The 12751-nt window shown below is 32.7% G+C and overlaps 1 protein-coding gene across 3 annotated transcripts in view; it reads left to right on the top strand.

Moving 5' to 3' along the window:
- The window catches only part of LOC143225178 (cell adhesion molecule DSCAML1-like), a 58693-nt gene that overhangs the window by 32298 nt on the left and 13644 nt on the right, over nt 1-12751 (top strand). For all 3 annotated transcript variants that reach the window (XM_076454139.1, XM_076454140.1, XM_076454141.1), the window contains exon 3: nt 6565-6700. In XM_076454139.1, the coding sequence (XP_076310254.1) occupies nt 6565-6700 (136 nt within the window). The remainder of the gene's footprint in view (nt 1-6564; nt 6701-12751) is intronic.

The following is a 12751-nucleotide window of genomic DNA, read 5'->3' as shown; positions in this document are numbered from 1 at the left end:
TAAATGACTCTAAAAAGCATCTTTTAACAGACTTTCCAAAACTTTTCTCACAGCTGATGTAAGCTTAATTAGTCTATAATTTTATCACCTCATTTGGAAGGAGGAGTTGCATTAGCTAACTTCCAATACTCTGGTCCTTCCCCCCCCCACTGTTTTAGATCTATACAAATTAGTAGTAAGTGGTTTACTTTTCCAATATTTAGTAACTTCCTTCAAAACATTTGTGGATATACTATCTGACCAAAGAGTTTTATTTTTTTAAACTTCCTAACCTTTTCTTAACCAGCTCAGAATTAATGCAGTCACTTTGTTTGATCTTGTTTCCATTTATCAACTGTTCAGGATATGGAGTACTGCTTAAATCCTCATTGGTAAAAAACCGAAGAAAAAGGAAAATTTAATAACCCTGTCATCTTATAATAATCAGATTCTAGCCTTCCTTTATCATTCTTCAAGGGTCCAACCCCCATTTTAACATTTTAAACAGTATAAAGATTTCTGTTCATCTATTAAAAAAATACTGGATTTTGTAGCTGGTCAGTTGCTGTGTTGCTTAATTTGATTTTAAAGTTCAACATACAAACTTGTGTATACGTGCTATGTTATGTTTATGTGGTACGCGTGTTTTTTCGTCCACGCTTCTCCAGAAATGTATTTACAAATGTATAAGACTCAGTAGCATTTATAATCGAGTGTTTAAATGAATCATACTTCAAGCTTGTGTGCCATAGTACACAGATCTACGACTAGGTAAAATTTGTAAAAGTAGTGAACATTAAGGTCGTCTTCTAATTTCAATATTTACATGAAAATTAAGTGTTTGTAAGAATCACATAGAATATATGTCTGATTTGTTTAGAAAGGTACCTTTTTATATATTTTTAACACTTTATTAACATATTAGAATAAAACCTAGCTCTTTTATTATGTGAAGAAAATGTTAACTCTAGAATTAAGACAAGTTACATACTTATAGTTTACCTTGTATAACTCATGCTACTACATATGTTTATTATTCTGTAAATATTTGTTGTTAACATCATTTATTTTGAAAACTAATTCTGATGTTCTTGTTGTCAGTACAATTACATTGTTGTACAATGTCGAACAAGTGTTTGACTTACATGAGTGAAAGAAATGTGATTATTGCCATAATGAATATTTGTGACATATGACTTTCACAACTTGCTGTCAGTGTTCAGCACATAATTAATGCTAATAAGTAATTAAACGTAAACGAAGCAAGACAATAACAGGCCAATTAAACAACACAGTATTTTGAGAACTATACTGGTGAATTAATAACCTTATTATAGCTAGCTGTTAAGACTGGCGGTGTTCTAGTTGTTAAATAAAGTGAAAAGACAGATTTAAATCTGTATAAAACAAATAATCTCGTTTGGATTGTAAGAAACAAGACTTGTCCAGTCATTTTGAACATATTAAAATTTAAACGTGTTTAATATATCTAAAATAAGCTATAATCACATGGCAATATAAAAAACAAACTTTAAATATTTATACAAAATGTAGAAAAATAAAGAAAAGTTCAATGACGTGCACTAAAATCAAATTAAACAGAACAAGTAGTTGATCAGCTAAACAATTCAATATAAACAGTTATATTACAGTTTTCAAATTGGTACTATTATAGTTGTGAAACAATACGAAAAGGTAACTTGTTGTTCTACGTAAAACAGTGTAATTTTTATTATAGGAAACAGTTGTGCAAACATTTCGTACATACGAAAATGCACAAATGTTTATAACGCTCTAAATAAACTATAAAACCTTGTAACTTGCATAAAAACATTTATTATGTATTCACACCAAACATCTATAACTAGTAATACGAAAAGTGCAATGATCCTAGAATATTCAACAAACTTCAAACTATGACTTGTGATGTGTGACTGATCCTTACAGTATCAGTGCATATGTGAAACGAGTAAGTAGTGCTCCTACTTGTATGTAACTTTCGAGCAGCTTATTTTAACGTGTGACGTGAGTTCTTTATGTTTTAGCATGAAATGTTGTAATTACCAATTATCCAAACGATCTAGAGTTTTGTTCTTCAAACTGAACGTTTTACAGAAAATCGTGGAAGTTGTGATGTTCTATGAGATGATGTGACGAAACGTAAAATTATAAGTGCTGTTGTTTATTCCATTTATTTTTTTATGATAAAAAAACGTTTTTAAAAAGTTTTCTATTGGTAAATGAATTTGTTATACTGAAAAAAATGCATTTACAAAGCGCAATGCCACTATCATTATATTTGATTGGATAAAAATTATGAAACATGATTTAGTAACCTGTGAGTAAAAGTATACATAAGAAATGAATAGAAACTATGTGCAGGTATAATGTGTATCATTTGTTTGAACATACCATCAGACGAAACTATATTTGCAGTTTGAATATTTGATGTACGAAAAGACACGAAATTGTCCTTTTGAGGATTATGTATGTTGTAAGTCAAACTATATACAGACATAACCAACTTATTTTTATAAATGAATACACAATGTTGATTTTCGTTTTCTTTTAGACGTACAACGTTATTTAATATTTTCATATTACATATGTTTCGAGTTCGCATGTTTTGTGTATAAATTTGTGTGGAAAATGTCATTTTTAGTATTATGTAGATTATAAATTAAAATGATATATGCGTAATGATGAAGAATGTTAAATAATTAGTAAAGCTGTAATACATAAAAGGATAATATTATATACTCAGATTAGTGTTTGTTGTTGAATAAATGGATATTGAGTAAAATTACTGAAGAAAGTTGATCATAATGGCAATGTAGAGTTAATATTGTGTCTGAAAGTTTTGCAGTTACTGGATAAACCAATGTATGTACAGTTATATAAGTCAAACTGTATTGCATTATAATTAGTTGATACGAGACATACAGTATATATATATATATGTATACCTATACCTTGAATAATTTATATCAATACCAAGAATAGTCTTCTATGTATATTGTAAGATTAAATCAAAATTGCTATATGGATAACTATAAACTACGCTGTACAAACAGTCAATTTTTAGTATATAAAATAATAATTTTAGGTATTCAGAATAGTTTGTTTATTAATTTATTTGATGGATATTGAAATGAAATTATAGCAGTAATCACAATGCATGAATTAATATAATGTTAAGAATTAAAAAGAATTACACAGTATTTTTATTCTATTACATGACATAACCTGTTAATTATCTTCAGACACTTTGATGTTTTCTCACTAACTTCATAATAAAACATCGTATAATTTTGCCGAACAGAATGAGCAAAATTATACGATCGTTACCTAATAGTAAAGACTGGAATTATTCCACCCTTAGTAATGCAACTCGGAATTATAATGTTTGCAAAGCACCCCAGGTTTATACCTATATTCCTCACTTTGATCTCCATTTACCGACTGAGGCGGTTCGTATGTTCCTAGGCATTCTTCAGTGCTGTTCTAAGTAGGATACATGAAACAGATCTTATCAAAATATAATTTGAGGACAGCCATTAATTTCTTTTTTAAATAATAATTTCTAAACTGTTCCATAGTTCATCATATTCTTTCTGAAACACTTAATTGAATACGTCCAAACAACTATACACGTTCGGTTTAACATACAACAGTCGTAATATATTAATGCTTTTATACAGTTTTAATAAATATGTAGCGACTGCACTAAAGAAAATCTGTAGTCCCTGTATTGAAATACGTAAAGATTTTTAATAGAGACAGTAATATACATATCGGACAGAAACTACTGCTGCTCCCACATCTACAACATGGAATGTAATAAAAATCTGAGATATTTGACAGTGAAAAGAAGTTAGAATCACAAAGAAATCACAAAAATTATGAATGAAGAAAAATAATAATTTTGCAACAGAACACGTTATGTACAAGGATTTTTTGTTTACATTTAGTTAAGCATAAAGCAATACAGTGGCCCATCCTGCCGCGTCAAAACTGCGGTTTTAACGTTATTAGGCTTAAGACTTACCTCTGGGAGAGGATATGTACAGAGATGAATGAATTGCTTGTTTTTCTTCTGAAACACACAATTAAACAATATGCTATCTATGTCTCTGTCAACTACAAGTGCTAAACCTCAAATTATGATCCCTCAAAGTTACCGTTGAGGCACAAGTGGACAGGATAAATGACAATATAAAATTTATTCTCAGTTGTTTTGTTTTTGAAATTAAGCACAAAGTTACACAATAAGCTATCTGTGCTCTGCCCACCATGGGTATTCAAACGTGATTTCTATTGGCGGTGTGAGTCTGCAGACATATCGCTGTGCCACTTGGGGGCGTTTAAACGCATATTTCCTAATTGAAAATCATTCAATGACAGAAAATAAATTAATGTCTTTGTCCTCTACGAATGATTAACTATCATCAATCTTACTAAGTCAATATACGTTTTAGTAACTCTGAAACAATAATATAGAAACATATAATAAAAATAATAAATTTATTTTTACAAAATCAAAAAGGAACAGAAAGATTTCTTTTCGTAAAAGAATATACACCCATCGTTGTTTCACACAATTCTCAAACAAAGCTTACTCATATTAGTTTGCAAAGAACAGGATTGTTAGTACAATACTACTTTAAAAGGAGCAAACTTTCTTATAAAGGGATCTTTATCAAAATAACCGTTTATTTATTTTCTAGATGAAAGTATTCAATAATTTAGAAACGGTCGATGTGAAAAAATAGTATATAAAGAAAAAATAAAAATGAGAGAATTTCAGCTCTTGGAAAATGATTTAAATTACAACTTACAAAGATGTTTTATTTGACATTTTCTTTATTCTCAATAATGTACTAAATATTTAATACTAACAGAAGTTAAAAACGAAATTTAGCTATTTGTTGAAAAGTTTGGTTTCTTAAATGTCTTTAAAAATTATTATTTAATTGTTCGTTAGATATATGGTTAAAGTTGGTTTGGTTAAAATTGTATATTCTCCGAGCATCACGGAACTGTTTCTATGTATGTTTTTGTTCTATATGGAGGACTTTCAACAATGTTGAGATCTCTGAGCCTGTAACAACAGGATGTTCACGGATTTTCTACGTGTGTGTGTTTCACGACGAGTGTGGCAACTGGGTCACAAGAAATGAGACAGGACACAAGGAACCAATCTTTAGTTTAGATTTTGACAGTTCACAGAAAACCAAACAACAGAATACCATAGAGAATAAATGATCATGTGTGTACTAAAAAAATGTGTGACTAGCAAGAGCGTTGAACAATGTATTAAATAACAGTCTCTCGCGAGTGCATGTGCTCCCGCTGAAACTTAGGCTAGCATTATAGTGTGCATTAGCAAAGCCACATCGGGCTATCTGCTGAGCCCACCGAGTAGAATCGAACGCCTGATTTTAGCGTTGTAAATCCGTAGACACACCGCTGTATTAGTGGTGGGCTGTTAGCATAAGAAAATAAAATAATTACAAACAGAGAATGTCCCTAAGTTAAAATGTAACACAGTAAGTTAGCTCTTAACTCAATTTTACTAACTGAAAACACGTAATTTATTTGAAATAAACTAAATTATTGGCGAATACCAAACAACGTCAGTAAAAATGGAAGTGAAAATAAGCTTTACAGGTACAAGAGGACTTGAAGAATTATGGGAAAATAAAACTAAAAAAAATGTCTATATACATATGTATATAATCCCGTTATCAACAACGGAAAGAAAAAACTTGAAGAGTTCTCTTGTATAAGTGAAAGTTACAGCAACACTATGTGGAAATCAGTTTAGTACAATCCTTGTAAATTCTACGTGAAAATATGCATAAGGTCTGGGAAACTTGTTAGTGTATCATGTGTAAATTATAGATAAACTTCGTGTAAAGCCTCTACACGACTTTAAATATGACCATAAACCCTCGGTTTTCTGATTCAGTAAATTGGTACCTGATAGATCAGTTAGCCAACGGGCTGTGACGATAATAGGCGAGTCTACCCACAATTACTCGTCTATTCACCAACTAGAATTGTTCGTAATGCTAATTAAACAGCACGTTGTTATTTCTGTGAGAAATGATAACTAGCTGGCTTCCCTCTAGTCTTACACTGCTAAATTAGGGACGGCCAGCACAGATAGCCCTGGTGTAGCTTTGCGTGAAATTCAAAATAAACCAGATTCTCTAATCTTCCATTTCTAAATTAACAACGGCTAGCGCAGATAGCCTTTTGTGTAGCATTTTGCGAAATTCATACCAAACTGAATATTTCATGTTAGTTTTTTTTCTAAAATCTTCGATATCCGGATACGTAAATGAATAAAAGCTCATGTTATTAAATAACATATTTTTTGTCAGAATTTTATTTTCAGTCAAGTGTTATTAAGATTATATCAGCAGTTTGTCTTCATAAAAGTATATAGCAAAATAATTTTTCATATTAGAATCTGTCGGGATCTGGAATTATTAGACAACTATTCTAAGGTTTTTTTATTACAACTGGAACTTCCCGCTCTTATAATAGATGTTCTAACATATTTGTTTACGTTATTAGCTTTCTCATTGTGATCTCGGAAACGTTCTTCTGTCCCGTTCCGATCTGAACACGGGGGGAACCTATCAATGTGAGGTTTCAACAGAAGCACCTACTTTTGAAACTGAACGTGCCGAGAGAGAACTGCATGTTTATGGTAAGGTTTTTTTTTTACTGAAGGTTTAATAGTTCATTCCAAACCTACGTGCACAATACGTTTTACAGAAATACTTCATTTTACTCCATACTCTGTAAGTTATTTCGTTAGTTCTTACATTCGTGCGTTACAAGAAAAGTTTCATATTTTAATTAGGGCTATAGTATCAAGTAAAATAAAGTTTTCAATGAAAGCTCTAAATATATGAGCAATAATAGTTCATATTCCTCTTTTCTAATCTTTAAAATGTTGTCTCAGTTTAAATGAGAAACAGTAACGCGAATCAAAGGGTTATACATGGAATTCTGTAGAGACAGTAGTAAACAATACTCTAGTTATTAGCTTTTTCGTCGGCGTACATTCTGGAATGTTACAAACAGAAAATACCGTTTCATCTTCCTGTTCCCATATTATATCCATTACTGTAAGCTTACGTGTTCATTCTTCACGCTTTACGATAATTTCGTCGTATGTTCTATCTAATAGGAAAACTGTCACTGAGTGATAAAGTGCTATACCTTTTTGTTACACCAAGACAATATTCATGTTTCTGCTGTTTAGAAGGAGCCAATATGTCACAAACATAATAGCTAGGTAATAAATCATTATTATCTTACGGTTCATTTGTACTTGCGCTGTGTACAAACCAAGTTAGACGTGATAGTTTGAGGTACAAAAGCAAACAAGAGATTAAAAATGGAACTTGATAGTTCTATATTATAAACTCAAATAACTTTTTCCTATGATCCACCTTCAGTTCTAAAGTTTTACTTTAACAAATACAATAAATTACACCAAAATTTTATTAATGCTATAAACGAGTGATTCTAGACAGACTTAGGTTTTTGTGTATTTGGAATTAAGCGCAAAGCTACATAATGGGCTTTTTGTGCTCTTCCCACCACGTGTATTGAAACTCGGTTTCTTGCGGTGTGAGTCATTTGACATATCACTGAACTCGAAATAAATATTCTTTAAATTTAGCTGTTAGAGCGTTTTGATAATGAAAACTAAGATATTTGTTATTGCAAATTCAAACATTCAATGTTTTTATAGATTATTTATTTGCATTTTAACAAAAAGATACTCAATGTTTTTATTATGCCCACCACAAATATAAAAATCGGTTTTTAACGATATGAACCTTCAGATTTAGGCCCGGCATGGAAAGGTGTTTAAGGCACACGACTGGTAATCCAAGGGTCGCGGGTTCAAATCCCTGTAACACCAAACATGCTCGATCTTTCAGCCGTGGGAGCGTTATAATGTGACGGCCAATTCACTATTGGTTGGTAAAAGAGCAGTCCAAGAGTTGGCGTTTGGTGATGATGACTTGCTGCCTTCCCTCTAGTCTTACACTGCTAAATTAGGGATGGATAGCGCAGATAGCCCTGGTGTAGCTTTGCGCAAAATTCAGATCAAACCAAACCAGACCTTCAGATTTAACACCGAGTTATTGGATGGTTCTTATATGGAGTAAAAAATTAAAATATTACACGAATGAAATATAAATATTGAATTTGATATAATTTTGGAAATTATTTGGTCCTTCATCTGTATATACAAAATTCTCATTCTAATTTCACAGTAATAATATGAACGGATTGTTCTTTAGCATGAACAGAAGGTATAATTGATCGAAAATTAAATGTTTTACTTATTTCAATAAACATTTTGAGCAGTGAATCATGTCTGATGGAAAATTTATTAATATACCATATATAATGTGTTTATACTTCAATAATCTCGCCTCACAGGTTATTTATTAATAATGTTATTAGTTTATTCAGAGTCTTTAAAGTACGTCGGCACAAGTTGCTCACATGAGCTGCAACTGAGGTGCTAAGCGCAAAAAGGCCACACCCACGTGGTACAGTAAGCCTACCCCAGAAATAAATTAACATCATGTGCCTACAATTTCGTATCTTAATTCATTTTTAAACTACTTTCGTGCCGATAGTAGCATTTAAAGTAACTTTAGCTTCGAATTATATATTAAAGATTATGATAAGGAGATCATTCATTTTATCGTAATATATTTACTGTAAAATAATACACCACTGTAGAAGAATACTTCATCCTTTGCTGTAAAATAATACGCCGATTTACTGTAGACGAATACGTTACTTTTTACCGTCCACGAATTTCCTTCTCATAATCAAATTCATGGAGCTAAAGAGTGTGTGTGTGTTTGTGTGTATTTTCTTATAGCAGAGCCACATCGGGCTATCTGTTGAGTCAGAGCCAAAGAACTGGATATTTCTTGTTCCATTGCTGATATTAAATACTTTGAAAAGACTTTTCTGTTAGCTCGTTATTAACACTGACATAGATGGTAATATCATCCAGATATGAAACACATTAGGAAACAAGTTGAGGAATATTACAGCAACAGGTGTCTCAAGTTTCTCATGAGTCATTTGCCATCGAACGATCTATTTTCAAATTTATAGAGTGCTTGATGTGACAAAAGTAGTTCATTCGCATATTCCCGTAAAACTTCATCTTGTCGTTCCGCCTTTTTTTTCGTTGAACTCCTGTCTTTTTACCTCCCTATTTTCTCAAATCCTTCTGAAGAGATACTTTTTTTTAACTTTTCAGCTGTTTTATTTATATCGGATTGCAACGTTTCATAACCATGAAGGGAGGATGGTTGTCACTGTCCTACTTATAATGTCCTGATGACTTAAAGTGCTGTAATCCGTTAATCTCTTGGGGACTGAGTGACAAATAAGCCAGCTGATTTTTCACTTTCATCTTCAGCCAATTTTCCTTGCTGATCTAAATTCATAAAATATTTCCCTTCTTTGCCTGAACACATTCAGCAATGTTGAGTGTATTTCATTGCGGGCCGTGTTTTTTTATAATCCACAACCTGTCATCAAATCTTCTTCAGACTGTTTCATCACTGACTCTTCTGTTGGACACTAATGGTTTTACTGTCTTTACGTATATTAAACTTCACAGTCTTTGCACAATCTTACAAACACACATATAGCACTACAACATTTAAAATTAGGCCCACCCTTTATGTACATATATATATATTATAACATTAAAAACGTTCAAAGTCTTTTATACATATACACTAAGAGTTATATGTGAAACACTCTCGGTCTTCTTCATATTTACTTCTTTACTTATTCGTATAACTTTATATTAACACCCAGCACCAGTTTTAATCCCAACCGAATGGTTCTTAAGTTCTGTATTTATATGCAATATATATTTATAAGCACTTACAGGAGAATGTGTTTTTGAATTTCGCGCAAAGCTACTCGAGGACTATCTGCGCTAGCCGTCCCTAATTTAGCAGTGTAAGACTAGAGGGAAGGCAGCTAGTCATCACCACCCACCGCCAACTGTTGGGCTACTCTTTTACCAACGAATAGTGGGATTGACTGTCACATTATAACGCCCCCACGGCTGAAAGGGCGAGCATGTTTGGCGCGACGGGGATGCGAACCTGGACCCTCAGATAACGAGTCGCACGCCTTAACACGCTTGGCCATGCCGGGCCCTTACAGGAGCAATGAACAGATAACATGGTGTACTGTAAACTGAGTGTTTAGATTTAAAGTACCGCATCCATTTGTCTTCGTAAACAACCATCAATTAAATCGACGTTATTACTTCCAACTCACCCGAAAAAAAGATTATTGAACATTACATTTACAGCTTTCTTAACACCTTACTTGTAAGCATGATATAAAAATAAAACATTTACTTTTTCTCGATAGAAAGTATCAACAGAATATCATTTTATAATAAACAGTCTAGACTAGTTTATTGGTGGAGGAAGTTCCAGATAAAGACCACTGATGCGGTAATTTCCTCAGTAAACTTAACATCCAGTCGTGTTGGGTGTGCGCTTCATATCAAATGTGCAACGATGGGTGAAAAAGATGAACGTCTAAACCACTTACCCAACAAGATCATTTTTGTCATCTTGATCTGTGAAACTCATGCCATGTTGTTTGGCACATCAATTAAATTATAACTAATAATTTAACACTTTCGCTTAACACGTGAAATATATTTATATAGTAATACATGCTACTGCGTTACTTTAATTGCTTCTTCTATCGAGACTTTTAAATAACGCAAATAAATATGATTTGATAATTTCCAAAAAATATCGTTAGCGCGTTGCACTTTAAATATATAGAGGAGAACATACTCAATTTTAACAGTTAGGAACGATGGATGAAGTGTGGGGTTAATGACAAGACTGATACAAGAAGTGGGGAGAGAGATGAAGTGTGGGGTTAATGACAAGACTGATACAAGAAGTGGGGAGAGAGATGAAGTGTGACAAGACTGATGGGGTTAATGACAAGACTGACACAAGAAGTGGGGAGAGAGATGAAGTGTGGGGTTAATGACAAGACTGATACAAGAAGTGGGAGAGAGATGAAGTGTGGGGTTAATGACAAGACTGATACAAGAAGTGGGGAGAGAGATGAAGTGTGGGGTTAATGACAAGACTGATACAAGAAGTGGGGAGAGAGATGAAGTGTGGGGTTAATGACAAGACTGATACAAGAAGTGGGGAGAGAGATGAAGTGTGGGGTTAATGACAAGACTGATACAAGAAGTGGGGAGAGAGATGAAGTGTGGGGTTAATGACAAGACTGATACAAGAAGTGGGGAGAGAGATGAAGTGTGGGGTTAATGACAAGACTGATACAAGAAGTGGGGAGAGATAGAAAACGTGTTCATGTATTGATACTTAGACTAACTGAACTCTTCTTCGAGATTTTGCACCCATACAAAAATTCATAATTCACATGATCACCGTTAGATGTGTTTAAAATAACATACTACTTCTGCTAAGTTCAAATCGAGAATGGTATATTCAACTCTTCTGTGTCTTGTATTGAGAATGATATATCCAACTCTTCTGTGCCTTGTGTCGATGTAGGTTATTTTAGAGGCATCTTTTTTTTTTTCAGATCATATTGATGTGTCTTGTGTTTTAGATACTGTGTCATCTCCCGATGATCTCAGTATAGCTATCTCTAAAACAAATCTATTAATTTCTTTTCGGACATTTTGACATGACAACTTGACATTCACGAAATACGGACGTTTAATCTCTAAACAACTTCCGAAAGGAACACAACCGTTTTGATAGAGCGGAATCTCAACAAGGAGCTATATTTCGTGCTAGTGTAAAATAGATATAGAACATGTCAGAGCCGGTTAAGTGGTATTTTCAATCTTTATTTCAGAATATGAATTGATATTTGTGGATTATATGAAAGAAGTGTATACATTTTCTACAATGTAGTGTAATTTTCTTTTCGCAGAAGTTATGTGTTGGTTGAGTACTAAATACGCTACTGATTATTTTTATGAAAAACGTATTTCATCAGTAATACGATAGTGTTGATTTTAACAGTCGCACCAATTGTTTCGCTAATGAATGTTTAACTGTTTGGATCAAGACACGTGGCAGTGTGTCATGTGGCCAAAACAATATGCAGAACAAACTATATGTTATTAACAGGAATAATAGTTTAGTAATTTTCAATTTTCTGTACCTGAAGCTGTGGTAATCCAAACTGTCACATATTTTCAGTGGATATAATATAATAGATCTATACTACATCACATACCAGTTTTCAAAGCAATCCATTAAGTAATACATGAAATATAAAATCTCCTGTTGTGATTGAATTTATTCTTTTTTTTTTCTTCACGCCAAAAGTATGAAAAATGTATTTGATATAAAAACGTTCTTTCATGGACTTTTCTTCAGGTTTGTTACACTGATTGGTTTTCACAATCTCCAGTTAAACATCAAATTTGGTCTAAATATAAGTTTTAAATGCAAAGTTATTCAACCAAAAACTCTCAATTTTGACAAAAGAATTTGCGTACGTCTACGCAAAAGTCTACGCAAATATCCGTCTGGAATTGTTACTAAACCTTCATATGAGAGTAAAAGGGGAACGTTTTTGTTTTTCATTCTAATTACGGCCCGGCATGGCCAGGAGGATAAGACAATCGATTCGTAATTTAAGGGTCGCGTGTTCTAATCCCCGT

The sequence above is a fragment of the Tachypleus tridentatus genome, chromosome 9, assembly GCF_004210375.1.
Source record: "Tachypleus tridentatus isolate NWPU-2018 chromosome 9, ASM421037v1, whole genome shotgun sequence".
Taxonomy (NCBI): Eukaryota; Metazoa; Arthropoda; class Merostomata; order Xiphosura; family Limulidae; genus Tachypleus; species Tachypleus tridentatus.
Note: the sequence above shows the minus strand (reverse complement) of the source record. Positions and strands in the feature narration are given on the sequence as shown.